Source organism: Balearica regulorum, chromosome 9, assembly GCF_011004875.1.
Source record: "Balearica regulorum gibbericeps isolate bBalReg1 chromosome 9, bBalReg1.pri, whole genome shotgun sequence".
NCBI lineage: Eukaryota > Metazoa > Chordata > Aves > Gruiformes > Gruidae > Balearica > Balearica regulorum.
The window spans coordinates 20,961,041-20,984,911 of NC_046192.1; the positions used below are offsets into that span (position 1 = coordinate 20,961,041).

The 23,871-nt window shown below is 45.2% G+C and overlaps 1 protein-coding gene across 7 annotated transcripts in view; it reads right to left on the reverse strand.

The window, feature by feature from the left end:
• LOC104641379 (calcium-activated potassium channel subunit beta-2) overlaps positions 1-23,871 on the reverse strand; it is a 154,213-nt gene that overhangs the window by 78,443 nt on the left and 51,899 nt on the right. For 2 of the 7 annotated variants that reach the window (XM_075761501.1, XM_075761499.1), the window contains exon 2: positions 5,225-5,350. The exons of the other annotated variants lie outside the window; for them this stretch is intronic. In XM_075761501.1, the coding sequence (XP_075617616.1) occupies positions 5,225-5,350 (126 nt within the window). The remainder of the gene's footprint in view (positions 1-5,224; positions 5,351-23,871) is intronic. 7 annotated transcript variants of the gene reach the window in all.

Sequence of the window (23,871 nt, forward strand, 5' to 3'; positions counted from 1 at the left end):
TCTTAGCTAATGGTTGGCTCCATAACCTGCACCACGTGTTATTCTTAGTGTCACCGAGAGGAAGGACTGACACATGCTGAGATTCCCTCAGCTGAGGGACAGGGGAGGTCTAACCCCAAATCCAAGAAGAGGCTGGTGGGAGGCTGTGACATGTAACTCCCACTGCCTCTACAGTGTCTCTCAAAGGGCTTTGCTGCTTTTGTGTGACCGTGTGAAACTGGGTCCTGATTTGTCTGCAAAGGTTTTAATGTGTTCACCCAAGGCTTACAGCTTTCTCCCCTCTATGAAAGCATCATTGCTTCAGGAGGTGGGGAAGCATTGATGCTGACAAGTGTTGCGTTAATACATGAGGATGTTCACGCTTTCCCCATCACTGCATTGAGCCCTGGGGATGAGTTCAGAAACGATGAGGAAACCTAATGATAGCTTCTCTGAGACAATTACAAATGTAATAGGGAAAGGAATGAAGTAAGCCATGAAAATCAAGGTGAAATTTCCTGACTGACTGAAGCTGAACTAAGTGCGAGCACTACTGGAGGAAGCTGTCCCATCCTCTGCTCCTAGGGGTGCAGGTTTTGCTACTGTCTTCACCCAATACCATCACTGAGTGGCAAGCTGAGTTGTCTTTAGAGCTATGGGGTTAGTTTTCAGGTGGATCACTGAGCTTAAGGCAGTGGGAGATTTCAGCTCTTGCTTCAGATGGAGTAAAGTTGCAGTATTGCCAAACTGTGCTGTACAATTGAAAGTATAATGTAGTAATTGGTAATGCTGTAGGTTGGATAGATGGGTATAGGTGACAACTATGCTCTTTCTCTGCGGTGGGGAAATGTTGGCTTTGCAGTGCTCATGAGTAACTGGAAGTATTTAATATTAGGTTTTAGCCTCCAGGGACACTTATATTGCACTATCGAGGGAGATATTAAGATCTGGGAAGAGGTTTCTTTGAGCATCTGCATGGAAAAGACAGAGGTGCTCCAGATTGCAAACAGCCACTTTAGCCTTCTGCTCTCCGAGACAACGTCACCAGCGTCATTCTGCGTTTTGCTCACAACTGTTCAGACTGGTGAATTATTTTATTTAAATGTAGTTCCTGCAGCTTCTCAAATGGTAGCTGGAAACCTTTCCTTGTGTATTGGGTTTGCATGGCCAGGTTTTGGTACTGGGGCGGGGGGGGGGTGGCTTCTGCGAGAAGCTGCTGGAAGCTTCCCCCATGTCCGACAGCGCCAATGCCAGCTGGCTCCAAGATGGACCCGCCGCTGGCCATGGCCAAGCCCATCAGTGACAGCGGTAGCACCTCTGGATTAATGTGTGTAAGAAGGAGGGGAAAAAAACCACCAGGAGTAATTGCAGCCAGAGGGAGAAGTGAGAATAGATGAGAGGAACAGCCCTCCAGACACCAAGGTCAGTGAAGAAGGAGGGGGAGGAGGTGCTCCAGGCGCCGGAGCAGAGATCCCCCTGCAGCCCGTGGTGAAGACCATGGTGAAGCAGGCTGTCCCCCTGCAGCCCATGGAGGGAGGATGAGGGGGTGTAGCGATTCCACCTGCACCCTGTGGAGGACCCCACGCTGGAGCAGGTGGAGGCACCTGAAGGAGGCTGTGACCTTGTGGGAAGCCTGTGCTGGAGCAAGCTCCTGGCAGGACCTGTGAAGAGAGGAGCCCACGCCAGAGCAGGTTTGCTGACAGGACTTGTGACCCCGTGGGGGACCCACGCTGGAGCAGTCTGCTCCTGAAGGTCTGCACCCCGTGGGAGAAGTATGGTAGCCTGTGGGAAGGACTCATGTTGGAGAAGTTGGTGGAGGACTGTCTCCTGTGGGAGGGACCCCATGCTGGAGCAGGGGAATGATGAGAGGAGTCCTCCCCCTGAGCAGGATGGAGCAGCAGAGACACCATGTGAGGAACTGACCACAACCCCCATTCCCCGTCCCCCTGTGCCGCTGGGGGGGGAGGAGGGAGAGAAATGGGCAGTGAAGTTGGGCCTGGGAAGATGGGAGGGGTGGGGGGGAGGTGGTTTAAGATTTGGTTTTATTTCTCATTACTCGACTCTGATTTGATTGGTAATAAATTAAAATAATTTCCCCAAGTTGAGTCTGTTTTTCCTGTGACAATAATTGGTGAGTGATCTCTCCCTGTCCTTATCTCGACCCATGAGCCTTTCGTTATACTTTCTCTCCCCTGCCCAGCTGAGGAGGGCAGTGACAGAGCAGCTTTGGTGGGACCCAGCCTGGGTCACCTTCTGACTCCACCAGGTTCCTCAGGAAAAAGCACTTTTAGCCCATTGTGTTTTGCTCAGGAGAAAGTGTTATTCAGGCAAGTATGAGAGGGGTTTGAAAACTGTGCACTTGTATAGAGCAGGAGAGGAGGCTGCTCACTTTAATTCCCAGTTAAAGCTGTGCTGGGGGAAGGCTCTGACTATCCCAAAGATCAAAGGTGTCTGTGTGTGTGTGTATATATATATAACCTGCTTCTTGGCTGCTTTCTGCTAATGATTGTGTCTGGCCCAGCTCTTAGCAGCTGTAATACGTGGACAGGTCTGTGTAAGAGGCGCAAAGCTGGAAATACTCAGGAATTGTTCTCTGTGCCTCAAACCATTTGAATTGCTGGAGGATTGACTGGAAATAGGCTCTCAGAGGACACATGGCCAGAGGCCACCTGCATGTCATGCTGGTTGCATTCATGGATTGGGCCATCTCTATAGCCTGCAAACCTGTGTTCTTCCTCCCTGGCTATCATTCTTTAGTGTTAGGATGTTTTCATGATCGTAAGGCTTGTCAATATGGCTTGCTGGGGCTGGTATTTGCCTTCAGTTTTTGTTTCTTCACATCCTAGAGTTGGGGCATGGTGCACGATCTGCTGTGCAGTCTGTACAGCAAAGCACAAGAACTTTTTAGCTTCTGCATCACATTCACATCCTTTGTTTTTGCATTGCTGTGGTTTTATGTACATCCACTTGCCTGGGGACTTGTCATCTTATTTGTAATCTATTGTTTTAATTATTTTCTGTGAAGGTGCCCAAAGACCTTGGGGTATTGAGACACAAATACATTATTTATTCATTAATTATTCATTATTGCTAACTACTTGCTACAATATAGTTGTCTGCAGTTACGTGTCTCGGTGAACCATCTCCCATGGATAAGAGGGTAGCTACTTTATTTGCCAACTATTCCTTGGTCGGGGTAATATTGCTAAAAGAACTGGGGGGAAAATAGCTACCTCTGGCCAATAACTTTTTCTGATGTGAATCTCTAAGATTTGATCTAAAAACCATCAGATGGAACAATGGCTCCCTAATCAACATCTGGGGGTCATAACCTATCGCTGATTTGTCCCAGAATTACCAGGAGAGGGATTTACCAGGTAGGCAAAAGGGCTTTAATTGCCCTGGTTATCACTGACTTTTCCCACTTAAGAAATGTCACCTCCTTCCTCTGCAGCTTCACCTAGGTCTGAAACTACTCCAGCTACCTCTGTAATTCAGTGCACACGTAGTTGCCTTCCCTGCATTTCGTTTGAAATGCAGAAATAAACACAGAAATGTTAAAAATAAAAATAACCCTGAGCTGAAATAATTTCCCCCTCCTGGCTGACTGCCTCATGCACCAGACTTCAGTCACATTTCAGCTGAGATTGTTGAGGCTGGAGCTACCAAGTGCTAATCTTGGCAATGGTTTTCTCAGAGAGATACTTGGTTCCCGTTCTTCATGGGCTTTTACTCATTTCTTGTCCCTCTGTGATCTGATTTCCATGATCTCCCTGCACCGATTGCTACAAAAGAGGGGCCTGCAGCAAACCTCCAGATGCCATCCTGCCTGATTTCCCCAGCAGGAGATGCATGTTCTTGGCCAAAACGCGATGACTTCAGCCTGCCTTCCTCCCTAACGCTGCAGTTCATCGCACCCCTTGGTACCGGGGAGTAATTGTGTGGTTTAAAACTCAGGTAGAGGTCCCGCCGCACGTGCAGCTGTGGTTCAAGTGGAAGGACACCTGGTGCAGCTGCTGCTGGAGGACGTGATGCTTTGGAGCTGCTTAGATAGAACTCTGTTGAGCGACAGCTTTAAACAAGGTCCTTTGCAACCTCAGGGAACTTCTAACAGATTGTAGGAGATCTGTTCTGGTGTTTTGTTTAAAATAACCAATAATTGCTGAAGTTTTGATTTTTAGCTTGAGGGGGAAACCTCTTAATTAGTTAATTTATTGGTAATGGGTCAGAGGGGTTGAAATACATCAGGTGGATTGATGAGACCAGAATTTCTGGGGATGGGAAGACAGACTGGAGGGGTCAGAGGTGGAGGAGAGTGGTCTGTAATATCTAGTGACAGCTTTTTGTCCTCCCAAGAGCGTCTCTTCAGGGACTGTTGCAGCAACCTGCATTTGTGTGTGCACTTCTGGAAATAAAGCTCCCCCATGCAGGAAAATCAATGCAGGCTGCTGGGCACTGTTGTGACTAGCAGGTCCAGTGAGACTGTCGGGAGAATTTTTTAGTGTCTTGAGATCATTTCTGGGAGCTCTGAAACTGAGAGGAAAACCTCTTTGGCTTCATAGTCTCATCAAAAATCCCCCTGGGACACTGTGGTTACCATCACTGTCTGCTTAAGAAGTTTTTGCATCTGCTTGATTAGTGTGTTGGATTGCTACAATTATCAAGGAAATTAAGTCGTTAACGATATGGACAGATTTTCTGACAGTCCTGGAGAGGGCACAGAGGAAGTTTGGATAAAAAAAATCCTGGCACTGGAAGGGTAAATCGAGCACCCAGCATTGCCATCAGCTGTTTAATGGAAGACAGCTCAATCACTGGCAGGATCAATCCCTATAGATTGAGCCCATGGCTATTATCAACTTTTCCTATGTCCTTGTGGCTTGTAAATTTAACTCTACCTCTCAACAATTTTAAATGAAAGGCACAGCAGTGCTGCAGAGAAAGGAAACAAAATGCTTCCCTACAACATTGCTTTTAGAGTACACCACTTCTCTGTATGAAACTCAGTTTCTGCCTGTTGTCCTTGCAGGTTTTTAGCTTGAATTTGTACCTCTCTTCGCTCTCTGCTGTGCTTGAGTGCAGTCACAGTGCGATACAGCTGGGATGTACCTGCCTCTGCCCCTCCATAGTTACGAAATCCACTTTGTAAACACTTTAAAGAAAATGTTCTTGGGAGAGCACAGCCCATTACACACAGTTGTGAGTCTCTAGCAGAATTGCATATATTAAATGGTTAGCATCTTACATGTTTTGCAGGGTAATTCTCCCTCTGTTGCTCTCTCCAGTGGTCCTAGTGCTCCTACCTTCTTGCGGTTGTGTGAAAGTGGGACTTGAGTGTTTTTCAGTCTCCTGCTGATCTACCTGGAGAGGTCTAGAAAGCAAGGTGGGAAAACGCTGGAAAAGTGACTATCAGCACTCTTGCTTGCGCTTGCCAAAAGCTTTGGAGCCGTGCTGCTTGGCTGCCACCTCCATTTGAGGTGCTGCTGAGTGCTGCTGGCTCTGCTGCTGGAAGGAGATGGCCTGGAGCTGGGTTGAGGAACGACAGAAAAAGCCTGTCTAATGCAAGCTCCAAATTTGGCTGTAGGCGCACAGCGAGTATTTTTAGCTTTCACGCTCTCCCCGACACTTAGGTGTTAATTTTATAGCACCCTGATCTGTTTGCTTACAACTGTCTGTCTCGCACAGCCCTGCTGTCCGCTTCGCGTCAAACCCAGGCACCAAGCCAATGACTGGAGGCATTGGATATGGCAGCAACAGGAGCATCTGATGCCAAAACCACCTCCTAGGCCTGGGTTAATGGAATACTGCTCAAATGCTTGCTCAGTTTAACCAAAAAAAAAAAAAAAAAAAAAAATCAAAACTCCGAGAGTGTCTCAGCAGTTATGGGAACAAATACACCATACGTTATCATCGGACATTATCATATAAATTGTCACTTTTTCTGAACCTCTCAACTGTACTATAATCTTTCATAGTGTTGCTCCTCACCATGCAAGAAGCATTGAGGACCCCGGTGCTTCAAGCCACTCTTCATACAATAAAAGTGCAACATTATTCTGACAGCCGTTCTGTTTGGTGCCCGGGTGCCTGGAGCACATCCAAAGCCATCTACCCTGCACCTGAGAGACAGGCAGTGCTAATCTGATGCTGCATCTGCCTACCCCGTCCGATGCCCCTCGTAAATAAAGAAACAGTTCAGACCGACATCTGTAGAAACTGGATTTTACGAGCCTCGCTGCCACATATATTTCAGTCTTTGCTCAAGGAGAGAGAGAAACAGAAGTCTGAAAGCATCCTACCTTTGACGCATGGTTGCCATAGTAAAACCAAACTTCTTCCATGCAAAGGGTGTGAAAAGGTAGAAGTTTGTACTTAACGCAAGTAGGTTCATTACAGGAAAAAAAAAATAATAGAGGGAAGAACCACAGGGAAGGAAAACACTTCTTCAGAAATTTCATCATGGATCACGTGAGACAAAGGAGCCATTGAAAAAGGCTTTAACACATTTCAATTATGTTGCTTTCAACAGGTCTTGCCAAAGTCTAAAACCATAAGCTTTCAGGCAGAATGTGATAATGATGGAGATGGAGCTCAGAAATGCAAATGAAGGAGACTGGATCTGCTGCAGGGGGTTTGCTTGAGGTTGTTTTGAAAAACAGCGTTTCTCTCCAAATCCTACCTGTCTTAGTCTGTCAAGAAGATATATACACGTATATAGGATGTGCTCAACACCAGAAGTAGGAGCAGAAAGATGTATCACTGATGAATAAAGAACTTTGTAGATGGATACCTGCAGGTTTAACACATAAACCCTCTTTGCTGTAGCACGTTGCTGCCCGTTGCAATCTAGTGAGCAAAAATATGGTACGGAAAGTTAACAGCTTTTTGCCAGCAGGTTGTCTTCAAATGCATAATTGGTACCAAGTTGTGACACTACAAAAGCTAGCAAATATTGTAACTGATGATCAGAAAGTAGCATTAGCTGGAGAGAGAGCATTTTCTCCCTGGTTTTATAGACCCTGTTAAGTTAATTTTGCTGATCATGTAGGGTAAACAAGTGCTGCAGCAGCTTACAGCTCTCCTGCTAAGTGCATACAGCTGCTCTCCACATTCCCTTCCTGTCCACTCCTCGTGGCTATTTTGACCCCAGGCATATTTTGCAAGCACCTGAGAAGGTCTGCAAAGTGGCATTACCCCATCTCCAGCCAGGAGGGCTGTTTGCCTTCTCTGCTCTGCATGGGAGCACAGGATGCCCACTGTCTGGAGAGGTTTGGGCATCCTTCTATTAGAAAAGCAAAATGGGACCTACCCTCAAGCCTTTTCCCTGTATGAAGGCAGTTTTTATTCAGTCTTTCTACTTGTCATAATATGCATACAAAGCCGCCCTCCCTTGACCTGTGATGATGGGTCTGTGAAGATCATGTGCCGCTCGCCGTGATCACAAGGTTGCTTTATCCAGCATGGGGCAGATCCTGGGGCTTTTACTCTGATTTTTTCTCAGCCATTATTTCAAGCCAAAGATCTCCTTTACGCAAACTATCTGTAATTATAGCTGAGCTAATGTTTACACCATCCCCTCGGCAACCATCTCATTTCCAGGTCCTCCGCTTTGGCCTTGCAGAGCGCGCCTGGCTGGAGACCTCGTTGTGCCTTGGAGGAGGCCAAGGTGAGATGCTGTGATTTGACCTGACGCTAGCTGAAGTCAATGCGACTTTTCTTCCTCTCATTCCTGTTCATCTAATATGCATCAGGGCAGGGTTTTCCAGATGGTGATGAAGTTTACAGTAGTGCTATCACACAGTAAATAAACATCTAAGCCCACTGCGCCTATTGAAAATAAATTTGCCCCAGTGAGCTCATCGTGCGGGGCAAAGGTAGCTGTAGTATGTTGAAAAAAAGACACTGAACCTGAGGACCTGAAAGTAAGAATAATAATTAAGAAACTCAGCTCCACATGTGCATAGGAAGTTTCTGATCAAAAGCAACACATTTTTTTAGATTATGGAAATTATTTATGAAACGTATGCGGGGATTTTTAACTAACTGGTACAAATGAAAGGAGCTCATCTTCCTCTCCCTGCAATTTGTCAGTCTCCAACTTCTTACCTCCTGGTTGCACAACTCAAAACTGGACTTTTATCTGAGGAAATGAAACTTAGTCAAAAGTATTTTTATAAAAGTGATCTGATCCCTGAGACTGGGGGGAAAACATTACAGCTGCAGTATTTAATATAATTTAAAAGCTGATTACCCTGCATGTGGAATAAGTACTCTTCATAAGGCTTTCTACTATGTATGGTATGCACCCTAATTCGTATTAACGGCTCCTAAGGAACCATCATAGTTTATCAAGAAAGTAATATGCATTTTAAAAGCACTCAAATAGAGATTTACACGATAAACCTTAATGACTCCAGAATGCATTATTAGCTATCGTACACTCCCAGAAGCAGTCGCTCACTTCTGGCAAATTAGATAATTCAAGAAACCATGAAAAACTTCAGCTCAGAATTCAGCTGTTGTTCAGCCACTCTCTAGGATTTATTTCACGCATTAAGGGGCACTTTCCACTCAGCCTTTGTATGGCAAGTGGCTATTTTGTGCATAGGAACATCACTATGATCCCTTCTAAAGAAAACAACCTGTTAAGCTTTAAAGCTCATTATTTATCTTATAATGGCCTTATATCTCTGGCAATATTTTGCTGCAATTGTCCTGTCAGCCAGATGCTAAGTAAGATATCAGTATAAACCGGTTTCACAATATCTGTGAAATATGGCTGGAAGATAACAATGTTACCGAGATGATGTTTTTAAATCATGACAAAAGCCAGCCAGTAAATTGATAGCTTCCGTAAAGCCAAGGGAAAAATGAATGTTGTGGAGAAGTGGGGCTAGCAACTGCATTTCCCCCCGCAAGATTAGATCAAAGCGACTGTGAAAATGAAAATTCAGTAATTCTTAATTGTGCTGAAGATTAAGACCCCCATGATATAAAGACTCGCATGGAACAAGAAAAAATACATCCTAGGGAATAACTATGTGCTCCAGGTAAAAGGATTAACTGACCTTTCTCTGCCCTAGTCCAGATAATTTTACTTTAAACGTACTTCTTAGTGAGACTTAGTCATGTCCTTAAAGATGACTGATTTACACTTTTTTTTTTCCACCTGAATTCTGAACTGACATTTTCATGCTGTCAGCTCTCCATTTTCTGGCTATTCTGTATTTGCAATTATTCTTACGTGGACAGCCTCAGCACTAGGGACTGGCTTTGTGCTGTGGCCGCTGCTGCTAGCGGTCAGCCTCACGGTGCTGTCTGGGCATGAAAGGTTGCCTGTCCAAAAAAAGGGAGGAAAGATTTAATGGCCCAGACCCATCGTCCGCATCAGCATGCAGCCAGTGTGCTGCCACAGCACTGCCTAGAAGAAATTCTTTTTTTTTCTTTTTTTTTTTTTTTCCCTTGCATCCTTAGACTTGCTTCCCCTATGGGCTGCTTGTGCTGTCTGGTTTTACACCTTCTCTGTAACTTTGGAGAAAAGCTCTCTGGAGCATGGCTTTGGGGGGCTACAAACATTTGCATATTCCACTGCTGTCTCGAGAGAATTAATGAGAGCAGAAGATCAGGTTTTAAATGCACTATACTTTTTAGATACTTAAATACCAGAGGGTCTTAGTCAGCTGGAGCAAACTCAGGTATCTAACAGCTGGTGAGGCAAATTGTTTTGAAAGATTAAAAGCCTTAACTTGAGCGGCACTATAAATGTCTACCTGCCTTTGCGAGGCATGTGCTGCAAAAGATCAGCTGCTCGCTGTGGTCAAGGGAAGGATGTAACGAGGGAAAATGGGATTGAAGAGGAGAAGGATAATTTTACCTAAGTGATCTGCTCTTTACCCATGTCTCTGCATGACAGGACGGTGCAGAAAAGCGCTTGCAAAGGTGAATTATAGCTGAGCGGGGCGACGCGGGAGCTGGCAGAAGACTGGGCTGGCTGTGTCAGGGCGATGACCAGCAAGTGCCCAGCAGTAGGTGTATGGCTTGCGTTACCCAAAAGTCGTTATCTGCTGGACTGCAGAGCAATTACTATGGCAAAAAATTGCATAGAGCTGGTTAGTGCAGAAGCAATTAGTGTAGTGCACTGATTGCTCCTCACCTGGGCTCAATCACAAACGGACCAGCCCGAGTGTGAGCGGTGGCCAGCCCAGCGCTGCGGGCACCGGCTCCGTGGTGGGCGAAAGCTCAGCCAGCCGTCGCTGGCAGCAGGAGCGTCCTGCCCGGATGCCCAACAGTGAAAGAGAAGCTGGAAAAGGCTGTCCGTGGCTTTTCTGGGGATTTGCTTGAATGGTTTGTTGTTTTTAAAGGGCTGCATAGCAGGGGCTGACGGCACAGGGTCAGGCTGCTGCCTGTGAAGAAGGGGATTGTGCCATCTTTGTTCTTTCAAAGAAAAAAAGCAACTTCTGGGGAGTTCTGTGTATCTTGTAGGGCAGTGATAACTGAATTACTGTCTTCGTAGCCCCTCTGCCTGGGCTGCTTTCAGGCCACACATGAGTTCATTGCAGTGGGAGCTTTGCTGCTGGGGAGGAAGGAGCCCCAGCTTATCCCCAGCTGACCTAAACTCATTACCTGTTTATAAAAAAGCTACATCTCCATGAATGCAAGTGCAAATCTGAAAAACTGGGCTGCCTCCAATCGAGCTGCAGCTGCCATTTGGGTAAATGACACACAGCTCTGTCTCACACTGGGAAGTGGAAAAGAGGAGGTTTGGGAGGTGCCGCGCTCTCTGAGGTCTGTGCAACCTGGCTGGGAGCAGCGCTCGCCTTGCCTTGGACTGGGTGGCCCTGAAACACCACGGTCCTGCCTCAGTCCTGGCTTTATCACCCCTTTCATCAGTTCGTCAGAAGCAGACAGGGTCAAAGGCCACTTTTAATTTACATCTGGTCCCTTCAAGGTATGTGTCTAATGAGGTACTTAAAAGAAAGCATGTTCATCATCTCAGCTGAACCTGTCTCCTTTCTCGTCCGGTGAGCACTGTGGCAGCCTGGGCTTGGGGTGGAGGAAGCCTTCTCCTAGGGAGACCATGGGAGGCAGCAGAGAGGGCAAAGGATGATCTGGGATATTTGGAGGTAGCTGGAGAGGGAGGGGTAGAGACAGGTAAGGGCTGAGTGCAAACGAGGTGGATGACTCGCACCCTGGAGTACACACATGAGAGAGGGAGGGGATGCAAGTCCCCCACTGACACTTCTCTGTTGAGTAGCTGCTCAAGAAAGTGAAAAACAGAGAATCTGGACTCATCTTCCTGTCCCTTCCCCTGAGTGTCTCACTAATAGCTGCCTGGGATGGATTCCCAGCTGTGTTAATTACCTCTAATTGGCTGTAGCTTTCTGGCCAGCCTCACCTGTCCCCAGGAGGTGATGGCCTTGTTGGGGGAACAGGGGTGACCTGATCTGAGGCCAGGAGTGGTCCTGCTGCTTGTGCCCAGAGACCCCCTGCACACATCTGCCCCCAGTGCTCAGCACTGAGCCTCTTTGGGCATCTTAGCATCTTTAGGTACTCAAGAGAAAAGAAATGTTTTAGCTCCTGTTAGTTTGATAATAACTTTAGAAATATGCATATAAAAAGAATGGTTTTTCCACGTGGGTTTCTTGTCACAGATTTCCTTCAGTTGCCTGATTCTGCTGATCTCAGCTGGAGCATTGTATGAGTTTCTGGGAGCTGTAAGGGGAAAATGAACCTTGAAAAGGAAGTTTAAAGTGTTCTTATAAAGACACAATGAAGTTTTCCTGCCCTTCTACCCCAAAGCTAGACTTTGCTTTGTGTGCTTGAAAAAAAAACCACCACAAACATGGTTAAGAGTTTTAGGTGCGTTTGGTATCTGTTTATGCAAAATCTAGGGCTTAGCTGTGATGAGATAAAAGTAAATCTGTCTTTATTGTTTCTCTTTCTCATTTCAGTGATCACAGAAAGAGCAGCCGTAGCCCTAATGCTCAGATATACTCCTTTCATGTTTGGTTTTTGCTTGTATTAGCGTAAGTCAGACTTTGAAATGAATTTTCTGCAAATTTGTTCGTATGAAGTTTGGCACAGAGTGAATTTGAAACTTGGCACGGCAACAGTGAAGGGGAAACCATTCAGAAATCCAGAGAAACAAGTCTGGCAGTGTTTCAGTGTTATTTACCTTGATCTAAAGTCTCACTTGTGAATACTAGAACTAGTAAAAAATATGCCATGCTCCTCTCTCCTCTCCTCCTTCATTAACGTGGTAGTACTCATTAACCGACAGGCCAGTGGGTCTCGTATTATCCCCTAATGTCTGTCACAAAAAAATTGTGCTAATTAAATAGGTAACTGAACGGTTCAGTGTGGGAGTGCGATTCCTGAGATGGAGTGGACACGTCTATGGGTAGTGTGAGTGCTTTGAGTCACAATATTTAGCACTAATAAATTAGATTTTGGAACGGCCATAAAAATTCATACTTCAAGGCTTAAAGTTAATCTCTGTCAGGATAAGACCTTCATTGGCATAGATTATCCTGCATTTACCAATTAAGGAATTTCTTGTAGCTTCCTCAGCAGACTGTTGCTGGCTGGCTTTGACGACAGGATTGTGTCTCGGCAGAGCATTTGTCTTACTGAGGTGGCAGCTCTCACACCAGGGGTGCTGACTGGGGGGGATAAGGCAAAAATGGGTGCAATTCCATGAATGTAGGAGTAGGAGACATTAACTGGGATTTAGTCATTGTGCTGGGATTTGGGAGACTGCTAACTTTATTTTAGGCTTCCTTTGGACAACATACATTAAGTTTTCTGCGCCTTTGCTCATCTGCTTTAAAAGAAGAAAATTCCATCCCTCTTCCCACACCTTTTAGTTGAAACATTAACCCTTTCCTGAGTAGGGATCAGTTCTTGCTATGGGCTGGTGCAGTAAGTACCTGGCACCGTACAGTCATGGAACATTGATTGAATTTGCGGATTTTCATTTCGAGCTGTGATGCTGTTTCCACCCTTGATGATAAGGATGACAGCTGCAGCTTCGCATTTTCTGAAGTTTATTGGTTTTAGCATTTGTTTTTATGTTTCATTTTCTTGTGTTAAAAACTACTTTTCAGGCATAATAGCCTGTTTGTTCGATTTTTCAGTTGTGAGGATGGATAGTAAAGACAATCAGGAGTTAGCAGAAGGTGAAGTAATTTGACAATATCACTAGAATCTGAATGAAGAAATCAGGGTTAATTTATGATAAAACACTTCTTTCACATCACGTGTTCTGTCCTATTCACATGGATTTAGCAAGGAAGATAGCATGGAGCAAGACACATCTGAAACCTCAGGAGCTGGGGAGATGCTGTCAGATATAATTTGTAACTGTTTTTTCATGTCTGGAAATAAAATAAGTAATAGATGAAAAAGATAAGTTAGAGAGGAAAAGAAACTCTGTTTAGATAAGCAATGTTTCCTATTCATGTGCGTGTGAAATCTAGAAATATAACATATAAAATAACACATAAGGAGGAATGGAAAAAAAATACTATCCTCAGAAATGCGCGTCTGAGAATCTGAAAGGCAGATACTGCTTCAGAGAGGGGAAGATTTGTTTCTGTAGTTACTATGAAACCTCATGAATGAAAACATCGTTCTTCTGGATTTATGATATTACACAGCACAATTTAATGGCAGGCAAGAAGCTCTTTGAAAGAAGACCTGATGGTCCGGTTCCTGTGATACTGTAAATATACACACACACCCCCACACCCAGAAAAGAAATAGTCAGAGAGAAATAGCTAGAAAACAGCACGATCTCTACCTTTCACTTCCCCAGCCAGACCACTACTGCTCTGCTTCTCTCCTCCCCAGGATATTGGTTATCGTGCAAGCAGCCTCAGCTAGCTGTAAAAGAATTGTTCAGTACCTGCGATACGGCAATTCATTTGCAGCCGCTACTGTCCCAATCCTTCATCCCTCTCTGCTGCTCACACCAAACGGTTTAGAAATATGAATAAGGCTCTCCAGGAAAGCGAAGCAGCCGGAGAGAACTTGTGTGTGTGTGTGTTTAGTTGCTGGGGTCTGTGCAACCTTCCCTGTGCAGGACGCAATGCCGGCGGCTTTGCTCTTGGGCTACACCCGGCGCTGGGTCAACGCGCTTGGCTCTGCAGGACGGCCAACAGCCTGCAAGAGCAAAGGTGGCCGGAGGTTACGGCTATCGTGACAGCGTACAGTATGTCATCTGGAGCTGCTGTGGTTTCGCTCGCTGCACATGGCCGGTTTGGCACAGGAGGTATCTCCGTGTTTAAGGAACACAGAGTGGCCAGCAGGATAATGCCAGTGGTATGACAAACATGGCCAGATAATTGCTGCCCTGCCCCTCTGAGACACTGCAAAAACACGTGTCTAGGTGCAAAACCTTCACAGCAAATATGCATACACTTGGGGTTTAATTTCTTCTGTAAAAGAAATACTCAGACCTGCCAGACTGCAGTTGATTTGCAGTCTTGCTTGGGGGGCAAGAAATGGAGCAAGAAGGACCTGGGTGAGGCTGCGGGGGGGCTCTGGCTGCAGCGAGGGCTTCAGTCCTGCCGAAATCGAGCCTGTGACTTGCTGAGGGTTACCGTGTCGTGTCACGTTCGTGGGCTCCATCCCTGCCGAGCTCGTTTTCCCAGCAGGTTCCCCTCCGTGCAGGACCCTCCCCAGTACCACTCTGATACACCTCTCCAAAGCCCACTGGTGCATTCACAGGGGTGAGAGAAATGGGGTGCTGCCTCTCCTCCCACCGCTGGAGCAACCCCCCGGGGTTGTCCAATGCCTTTCACAAGTGTTGCATTCACATGCAACATCTAAATACATTTAATTGCTCTTTATGGCTACATGTTTGTCTTCCACCTGGCATAACCTGAGGCTTTAATCGGCTACCATGTCACACACATCAATAATAAATATGCCAATTAGATAAAATTATGCTTATTAGTTCAGTAACTACTTTGTGTTATGTATCATGCATGAAGGTACACAAACATTGCTGTACGCTAGCTGTGCAGTCTCACGAACCAAATGCAGAGATATGCATTCAGATCTCATGCCAGGGACTTGCGCCCGTGTGTCCGCTTGAAGCAGCTAACAACGTGAGTGCTTCATCGCAAAAAAAAGAGGCTTTCGATATTAGGTGACACTGTTATAAACCAGGTTTATGTGACCATTTGTGACCTTGAAATCGGTTAACATAAAATCACTTGCCCACATCACGCCTGTTTTCTAACCCGTAGGAAAGGTGTGATGTCTGCTGGTTGGTTTGTAGGGGCAGGCTGAAAATGAAAGACCAATGCCCCTGCTCTCAGTTCTCAGTTTTCCAGGGAAGTTGGAAGGCACTCTTGATGCCAAGCTGCTTTAAAAATCTAGCCCTTAATTTTGGCAACTCTTTGAAGATAAAGTTGTTATTGTTCGTGTTTCCAGCTTTCGGCACATCCCGAATTTGTGATATTGTATTTCTGTCTCCCACCAGCCAAAATGAGGGAGTGCGCAGCCACCTGGTAATCAACAGAAGAAAGGCAAGTGGCTTTGTCACACCTCTGATGAAATACTTGTATTGGATTTCGTATCAACTTTGAGACAAGAATCAGCCTGGGTTTTGTTCAAAACAGTTTGTCCATCTTTAGCTGACAAACAGGACTAAAAAAAGGTCTTTATAGTCAGTCTCTGGCTATCATTGGCGCCGTGCTGTATAATCTCTTCTGTTGTGTTATCAAACACTGTCATAAAAACGGTCGGGGGTTTTTCTCCTCCATTGCTGAGGGATACCTTTCACATTCTAATCTCTTTGGGGTAAGGCGATTTGACACCTGATATAGTTTTCAAGGCAGAATATATCATGAAGGCAAAATTAAGCAATAACATTTATTCTCTGATTGCCTTTATAAACTCCTAATGCATCTTGGCACACTTAGCTTTTTTTATATCTCTGACATATGCATAAAAGATGAAAGTTATCAGTGTAAAGAAATGCAAAAATCGTTAAGGATGCTGTCACAGGTGACTGATATTTATTCATGCACATCTGGGGGGCTTCCAAGGCTTATAGTGTGGTTCAATAGAAATTACAGGGTTGGGGGTTTTTTGGTATTAACAGTCGTTAAATGTGTCAAAGCTAGTGAAGTCAGAGGAGCTTTACAAAGACAAATGTATGAACAGCATGACAGCTGGTGAAACTCATTGATGAATTTTAGTAAGATTGATTGGAAAGAATCACACCAACTTATCGTGTGTTGGTGGATTTTAAATTAATTATATTTTAACTGCTTTGGAGACAGACCGGAGAATAAATTTCTGGAGCCCAATGTAAGTGGCTGTTCAATAAATGAGAGAGGAATAGAAAAGTAATCAACATTTTAGCTGTGTACAGAATGAAAAAGAAATCAAACACTGAAAATATTATTACAATGCCATTAACATAAATCAATTGCATGCTCTATCGTCAGAATCTTTTTTCGTTTCTGGTCATCCTATCTCATAAAGTCTTTAATGGATATAAAAAGAGTGCAGAGATTGACAGTGAAAATGATTAGAGACGTGCAGAGATTTTTGTAAGAGGGGAAGCAATGAACTGGTACTGCTTAGAAAAAAGCTTTAGCTCCAGTAAGAGACTTCAACACCTCAGCTGGACGAAGGCAGGTTCTAGGTGCAAAATGTAGTCCCTTGACCACCTAACTCCCCTCCTCCCTAGCCTTTGGGCTCCCTAAACTCCAGAAGCATGTTGGGGTTTTAATTCGAGGCCCCAGAGGGTCATGGTCGTGCGTCCGAGCGGCAGCGCTGCTCCTGCTGTGGCTGCGGCACTGAGGTACGGGGCAGGCGGGAGCAGCTCCCTGCTTACGGGACTGGCGTGACTGACCATAGCCCAGCCTGCGGCTCTTCCCGAGACCTGCAGTTGTAGAAACAGCTGAAACGGCCCAAAACACTGTTTAAAAAGACACAGTTCTCTGAAAGTCTGATCGAAGGTCTCTCGGCCCTGAGAGCTGGTTCTGTGGGACATACTCCTTGGTGGAGGTGGGATTTTGGTGCCTCGTCCAGGTACCTTGGTTTGGGGAGCATCCAGCACAGCACACCGGCTGACTCGGGGGATTTTAACTCCCTGCCCCCTCCAGAGCCAATTGCTAAAATGAAGCTGCTGGTACTTCTTTACCATGCTGAAATATTTGCCACAAGATACACACCAATTGCTTAATAGGATTTAAAAAAAAAAAAAAATCTGGAAATTTATGTAGGTAAAGAGAGCGTATCTCCATTTTACTGAGCAAGCTAAGTATTTTGAAGGGTATGTTGTCTCATGCTTTAAGGTATATATTGAACATGCAGCCACAGCAGGTTTGGGCAATGGTTCCCTTCCTGGCAGATTCCTCTGCAGTTTTGTGCCGCCCATGAGGACGCGCGCAGGCTGGTGGGATCCCCAGGCGTGATGCAAACTGGGGTTCCCACGGGCAGGCTTCTCGAGGCGTTTCAGCAAAGGGGAAGGAGACTCGTGTTCCCTGCCATTGCATTTGGTGCACACAGGTGTTCCCAACACCTCATCCTTTCTACCTTTCTCTTTGGCAAATGGAAGAGAGGAAAGAAACTATTTCGGGGTGAGATGTAAATAATGTTTAACAAGTGGGCCTTGGGGTTGTAAAGGAACTCATGCTCTTATGCTTAAATCATTTTGATGGTTGATTTAGAGCCAAATCCTGCTGGCCTTACTTGAGACAATTAGCCTGATTATCGCCAGAGGGATGCTCACATAATTAAGGTGGGCAGTGTTTGTTCTAGCAGCTGACACGGTGTAGTGGTGCTGAGGCAGTGCGGTGACGGGCACTGAGAGAAACATTCAAACCCAGATGAAAACCTGGTGTCTTTCAAAGAAGAGGTATGGATAGATGGACCATCGGCCTGGCACCGCTCTGAGTGGAAAGCTAAAACCCGACAGCGAGAGACGCGTCCTCCCGTGTTTGCTCTGTGGGACTGCAACTGTCCTCCCGTGTTTGCTCTGTGGGACTGCAACTGTCCTCCCGTGTTTGCTCTGTGGGACCGCAACTGTTGCTTCCCCAGCCTTTCCAAAGGAGGAAACTGCCTAATTAGATCTACAATTGCCATTTATCAAAAAGAGCATCTGAAGTCTTCCAGTGCTGTTTTTCCCTCTCTCCCTGCTATTTCTAAGGCACCTATCAATGTGGTACATAAGTACCATCTGGATATCTGGCTAGTGACCAGCAGGCTGTGATATGTGAGGCTTTTAAATAGAGACAAGTGAGTGGAAAGAGTAGACAAACAGCCTGTTTTAACGGAGGCTGAAGAGGGTATAAGCGAACTTAGAAACAAACAGGGCCAGAGAAATCCTTTTGTCCAAGATTTCCTGCTCAAAGAAGAGGTGGAGTACATGAAATCTTCTAGGAACCTCCCTAGGTATACTTAAATTGCCTGGGAAACGTGCTTGCACACTAGCAGGGCTGCTGCATTGACTCTGTAGATGAACGCTCACCACAGAGCAGGAACGGTTCTGCAGAGGAAACTTTGCTCTGCCAGGAGAACCTCTGTACCCTGCGCTGGATGCCAGCACGTATTTGCATTCACAGACAGGTGTGCTGGAGTTTTATTAACACACGGCTTTGAGATCAAGAGTCCTGACATCCTTCTCCCTCATGCTGAATTCAAGGAAATTTAGAGTTTTTATTTGGTTCATAAGAAATCAAAGAAGCTTTACAAAATGGGAATTTGCCTTTTTGATTGACCTAAGGAGTTTATGAATAGCCTAGTCCAAGGTTTTAGTGTGAAGACACTCGTGCCTTCTTGCTGATGATAAATTCACTCGTGTCAATAGCGTTTACTGTTTGTGTTAGTACTGTCCCCCATGCGGGTGCCTGTGTGTGCAGAAAATAATGTCTCAGTCTGGAGTCTGGCAGAATATCATTGCTAAGAAAACTTCTGTTGTCAATTACTGGGAATTTTCCCTGAACTCTGATGATTCTGGAGCAGAGTTAGAGCTTCTGGTGCTGTGACAGAATTTTGCAAGTTCTTTGATGGCTTTTGACAGTCCAGGTCCCAGCAGGGAAAGACTCCTCACTTGAAATCAATCAACTTCTTCATCACTCAGGAAAAAAGAAAAAAGAAGCCCGCCTAGAAACTCAAACCTAGTTTAAAAGGGGATCCTGTCTGACTGGGCTGAATTACTGCAGACGTCTCTACACGACAAGCATGTTCATGTAGGGAACCATCTAAAGGCGGGCGCACCTAACAAAGACATCCTGTTCATGCTTAATGCACCAGATAAATTGTTTTAAAATGCAGAGTTATTTTGTAAGCTCTTAGTGAATAAGCGCATCCACATATGCATCTCTGAAGAGATTTTTAATTAATTGCTTTCAGTCATTTTCTTTTTGTAAAATTAGAACAATGATGGAATAGACTGGCTGTGGAGTTTGGCTGAGGAAAGATTACACTAATCCACTTGAAATATAGCTAAAACAGAAAGTAAGAAGAGATAAAAGCAATTTTTTTTCAAAGCTTGTTTACCTGTGACAAAATCCTTCCAAATCAGCTGCACACAAATTACTGGATCATCTTAATTAAACTCTACCAAAAAAGATTTTGCTGTGGACTTCTTGGGATATTTCACACCCAGACAGTATGTCCTGTGATGCTTTTTGTAAGATGGGGGAATACACATTTCATGCAATTAATAATTAGGAGAGTAGCAGATCTTTCAAAGAGTAGTGTGGCAGCAAGATCGATGTGTTATATGGAAGCAAATGAAGAGGGGGAAATTGTCAGAAGCTTATGGTATACCCTGACGCATCATTAACATGGGTTTTCAAAAGTCAGGGGACTTTGCATTTGCAGGTCCTCCACAAAATGCTATGGTTACAAATGAACTTCCTTTGTTCGCTGCTTGGATTATTGTTCCCCTGCCTTGAAGTATATCCACTTTGTTGAAGAAGTTGAAAGATGTCCTAGTTGCATTGATGTTTTCCACTCAGGCTTTCTTTTTGAAATTCTTATTTCCTGGATCAGTAAACTTTGCCAAATCACAACAGTCCTCCTTACACCTGCTCTGCAAGGACTGTTTTTCACAGCCGAATCAATTCCTTCCCTATCAACACAACAGCAGCTCTGGAATTCTACATATAAGCTTAAAAACTGCTCATCAATAGCTAGATGGGCCCTGACGATCGAAGACCAAAGAGTGCGTACAAGCTGTTGTCCTGTTTTGCCCTTCAGTTCTTTTACAGCTCTTGGGATCTGCAGCATGTTGCTGTGGTCAAGATGTGGTTATCTGAAGCCTGTTTCTGCAGTAGTCTCACGGGGTCATTAGGACACAGGAATTTAGGGGTGTTTAGCTGTGCCAGGACTGCGACTGCTCCTTGCTCCCCATACCTCAGCCCTGGCTATGCTCTTCTGCTTTCTTGCACCAGCTTTGGTACCCGTTGGCTCCCTGCTGGGCTCCCTCAGCTGGCCAAAACAAAAGCACGGTGTCCTGGAGGTTTTGTGAGCTGAACTGGCTGCCCAGAGGGCCAGGAAAGCCTGGGAAGGTGCAGGAGGGGGTGGTTGGATGGGAATGGGAAAGCAACGGGAGGACAAGGGGCAATGCTAGCCCTGGGGCAATGCAAGCTGCCAGGGCAGCCTGGCTGCTGGGTCCCCTGGGCTGTCCCCCCAAAAGAACATACACTCCTAACTGAGGTCAGAGAGCCGGTCTATTTGGCCAGTTGCACTGAGGAGCACACCCGTTCTTGTGGATGGAGAGGGACACAAGTCTCCAGAAAGATTTAATATTCCTTTGTTTCCTCTGACTTTGATTTAACCATGGGCTGTTATGCTTTAAGTACCAGATATTAATTAGAAGTGGTAGGGAATGTGTCCCAAAGGGACCATACTCCTGGTCTTCTCACCATTCCTAGTTTGACTTATTTCAAGTTATTGCTCTGAAACATTATTTATTCACTCAGGAGCCTGACGTTTATAAGGCCTATCTAAATTTGCAAATAACTAATGGTTGTCAGTAAGGAGTACCACTCTGCTGAGGTGGAAAATAGCTTGGCCGCAATTAAAATACAGCCAAGTATACTGAATGTTTTCTGCAACAATCCTTTAAGGCAGGCAATGTTATCTTGTCCCTTCTTTGGTGCCGTGCCTCAGCAGGCACGCAAGGACAGTGTCGTACAGAGGGCTGCTGCCAGGATGGTGACCTTGGGCAGATGAACCACTTTGGGCTTCAGCAGAAACTTCAGTCCCACTCTGATCTCTGATCCACTGAAAGGGAAGTGGGAAAATGGGACAAACGCGCTTTTGTCTCTTCTGGTGTTCAAAACTTTTCTGGCGGTGGTTCATTTAGGACAGTGCAGTGGCACACAGTGCAAGAGGAACACTGAATTCAGACAAAATTGCTGGGTACCTGGGGATGGCTGGGGTACAGGTCCTGGCTGCTTACGCCCATCATGTCGGCAGTCTGGACACACACCCCCTTTCAGTGTTTCGGAGACACTTAACATCTACAGATAGTTTGACACGTTTCTCCTTTCCTCTGAAGGACACCTTCCCTGTTGCTTTTGGATCTACCAGATCCCTGTTATGGGGAGTAGATCAGTGCCAAGGGTTCAGCAGGCAAGATGGGCTGGTGCCGGCTTTGATGAGGTTTTGTCCAGTTGTATGATGTAAAGGGTTACCTAAAGAGCTTGTGCATTTACTGGAGTAGTTTTGAAAGACTGTTGAGGACCTCAGAGCTGCCAGGTCACTCCTCCTGTGGAGTTATAGAAGTAGATGATAAATAAACAGTAGGGATGCCCATGTGCACTTGTGATGGTATTGCTGCCTCCAACCTTTGAAGGATCTTAGAAGAAGATGCTACAGCTCTGGGATGTTGCTGTGCATCCCTGCAGGGCTTATCAGTGGGAGCTCTCTGGTCTCAACCAAGCATCAGCAGCACCAAAGCACGGACCAGAGGGGCAACCAGCAATGCGGGCAGAGCAAGCTGGCATTTGACTTCTTCTGTTGTCCCTTTAAAAATTAACTACTTATTTAAAAGTGGTCCATGCAAAATTATCCCACTTGGCACAAGCAGAGATGTGGGTTAATTATGGTCTGTAGGACAGCTTTATATTAAGAAAGAAAGAGTATTTGAAGACCTAATAGGAGGTTTAGTAGTATCCTGTGGGAGGTTCAAGTTGGGATTTCATTCCAGACTACACTGAGTCAATTTTTGTCCTAGCAAAGATCCTCTGTGTTTGCTTTGATTTTAGTTCCTCTAATTCTTCTTGTTCTCTCATTCTCCCCAAGCAGTATTAATCTGCGTTACACGTGCCCTGACAGAATGTGAATGCACCTGTATTGCCCATAGCGACTCTCGCTGCGTGGCTCACACACAGTGCTTGCTGCGTGTGATTTAGGCACATTTCTACTTCTAGAATAAATAAGGATATCTAGGGTCATTGGACTTTAAAATCATTGAAAAGGTAAAAAAAGGCCATCTAGTGGGGGTGTAACACTTCTGGTTGGCTCTGTGCAGTCGCAGCAACCCTGTTGATTCAGCACACACCTGACTTGTTCTACATACGCTGGGAAGTAGTTGGACAGTACAGCTCACTCAGGAGGAGACCTGAGGTTTCCTCATATACGACATAAGTACAGTGCAAAAATAATCCAAAAGGTAAATATATTAATGCTTTATAAACTTTTCCTCCTCGTTTGTTTCTGAGTCAAAAGAGCTTGGTGTTTTGACAGCTGAATATTTTTTTGTCTCTGAGAAAAAAGAGTTGACAGAAATTCTTTGCTCAGCTGATTTTCACTGCTTTCAAACCATGCACCAGATGTTTGTTAGTTAGTTAGTTTTCTTCTTGTCTATTATTTTCACAACTCTTCCATACCTCCATGGCATGTCATCAGAACCCTGCCTGAAAAAGCTAGACCACGTCACCTCCTTGCTTGACTGCACCCATGGCGAGCCCTCACGTAGCGCCTGCACTGGGAAGGACTGGGAGGCAGCGGCTCCAGGGCTTGCCATGGACTGGGTCAGGTAAGACCATAAACTTGGAGGTTAATGACCCAAATTCACCAGATTAATTGTTAAAAATTGTACTGGTGTATTTATGTGTTCATGCTGTGTGAATCCCTATTTCCCAACGTACACGCTGTGTGTGGCTGATCCCCCCCTCTGCCAGTGGTTGCCCTTATTTTTCCCCTCTTTCAATGTTTTCTCTCCTGCACTCACTGTATCGTCGCTGATGCTCTCTTGCTGTCCTCTCTTCATGCCATGCCATGTGCAAGAGGGGCACAACAGGAGAGGCTACAATATGGAAAATTTAGACATTTCCATGATAGTGTTTCTTCCCTTTATTTTGGCTGTACAAACAGTTTCCACAGGCATCGTGGACTTCTACGGAAGAGTTAGGGAGAACGTGGGGACTTGGAAAACACTGAAAGAATGGCCCATGCAGTGAATGAGGCTCAGTATTCATTTTAACAGAGCTGCAAGAATTCAAACACTTTTCATGAATATTCATGTGAAACTGAAAGCTGTTTAACCCGTCTCTCACATCTGTCTGGTGGGAGCACTTCAGTGCTTATGTGTTGCTCGTATGACTACTTGCAAGACATGAATTTTAAACCTGACTGCTCAGATAGTGATGGAAATCCAATATGAAACAGTACACTTGGTTGTGAAATTTGCAATTCACTTTCAGCGAGTTAGCTATACAAATCATCTAATCAAGAAACACCACATGACTGAACTAAGCAACACAGTATGAATTTGCAAACATTTGCCATTCCCAAAAGATCTGTAAGCCAAGTGTTATTCACTGAAGAAATTCCCAAATAATATCAAATAAATAAATTAGAGAACTGCATGAGGTCCACAGACATTTCATAAGCAGAAGGGCAAGTGAGATT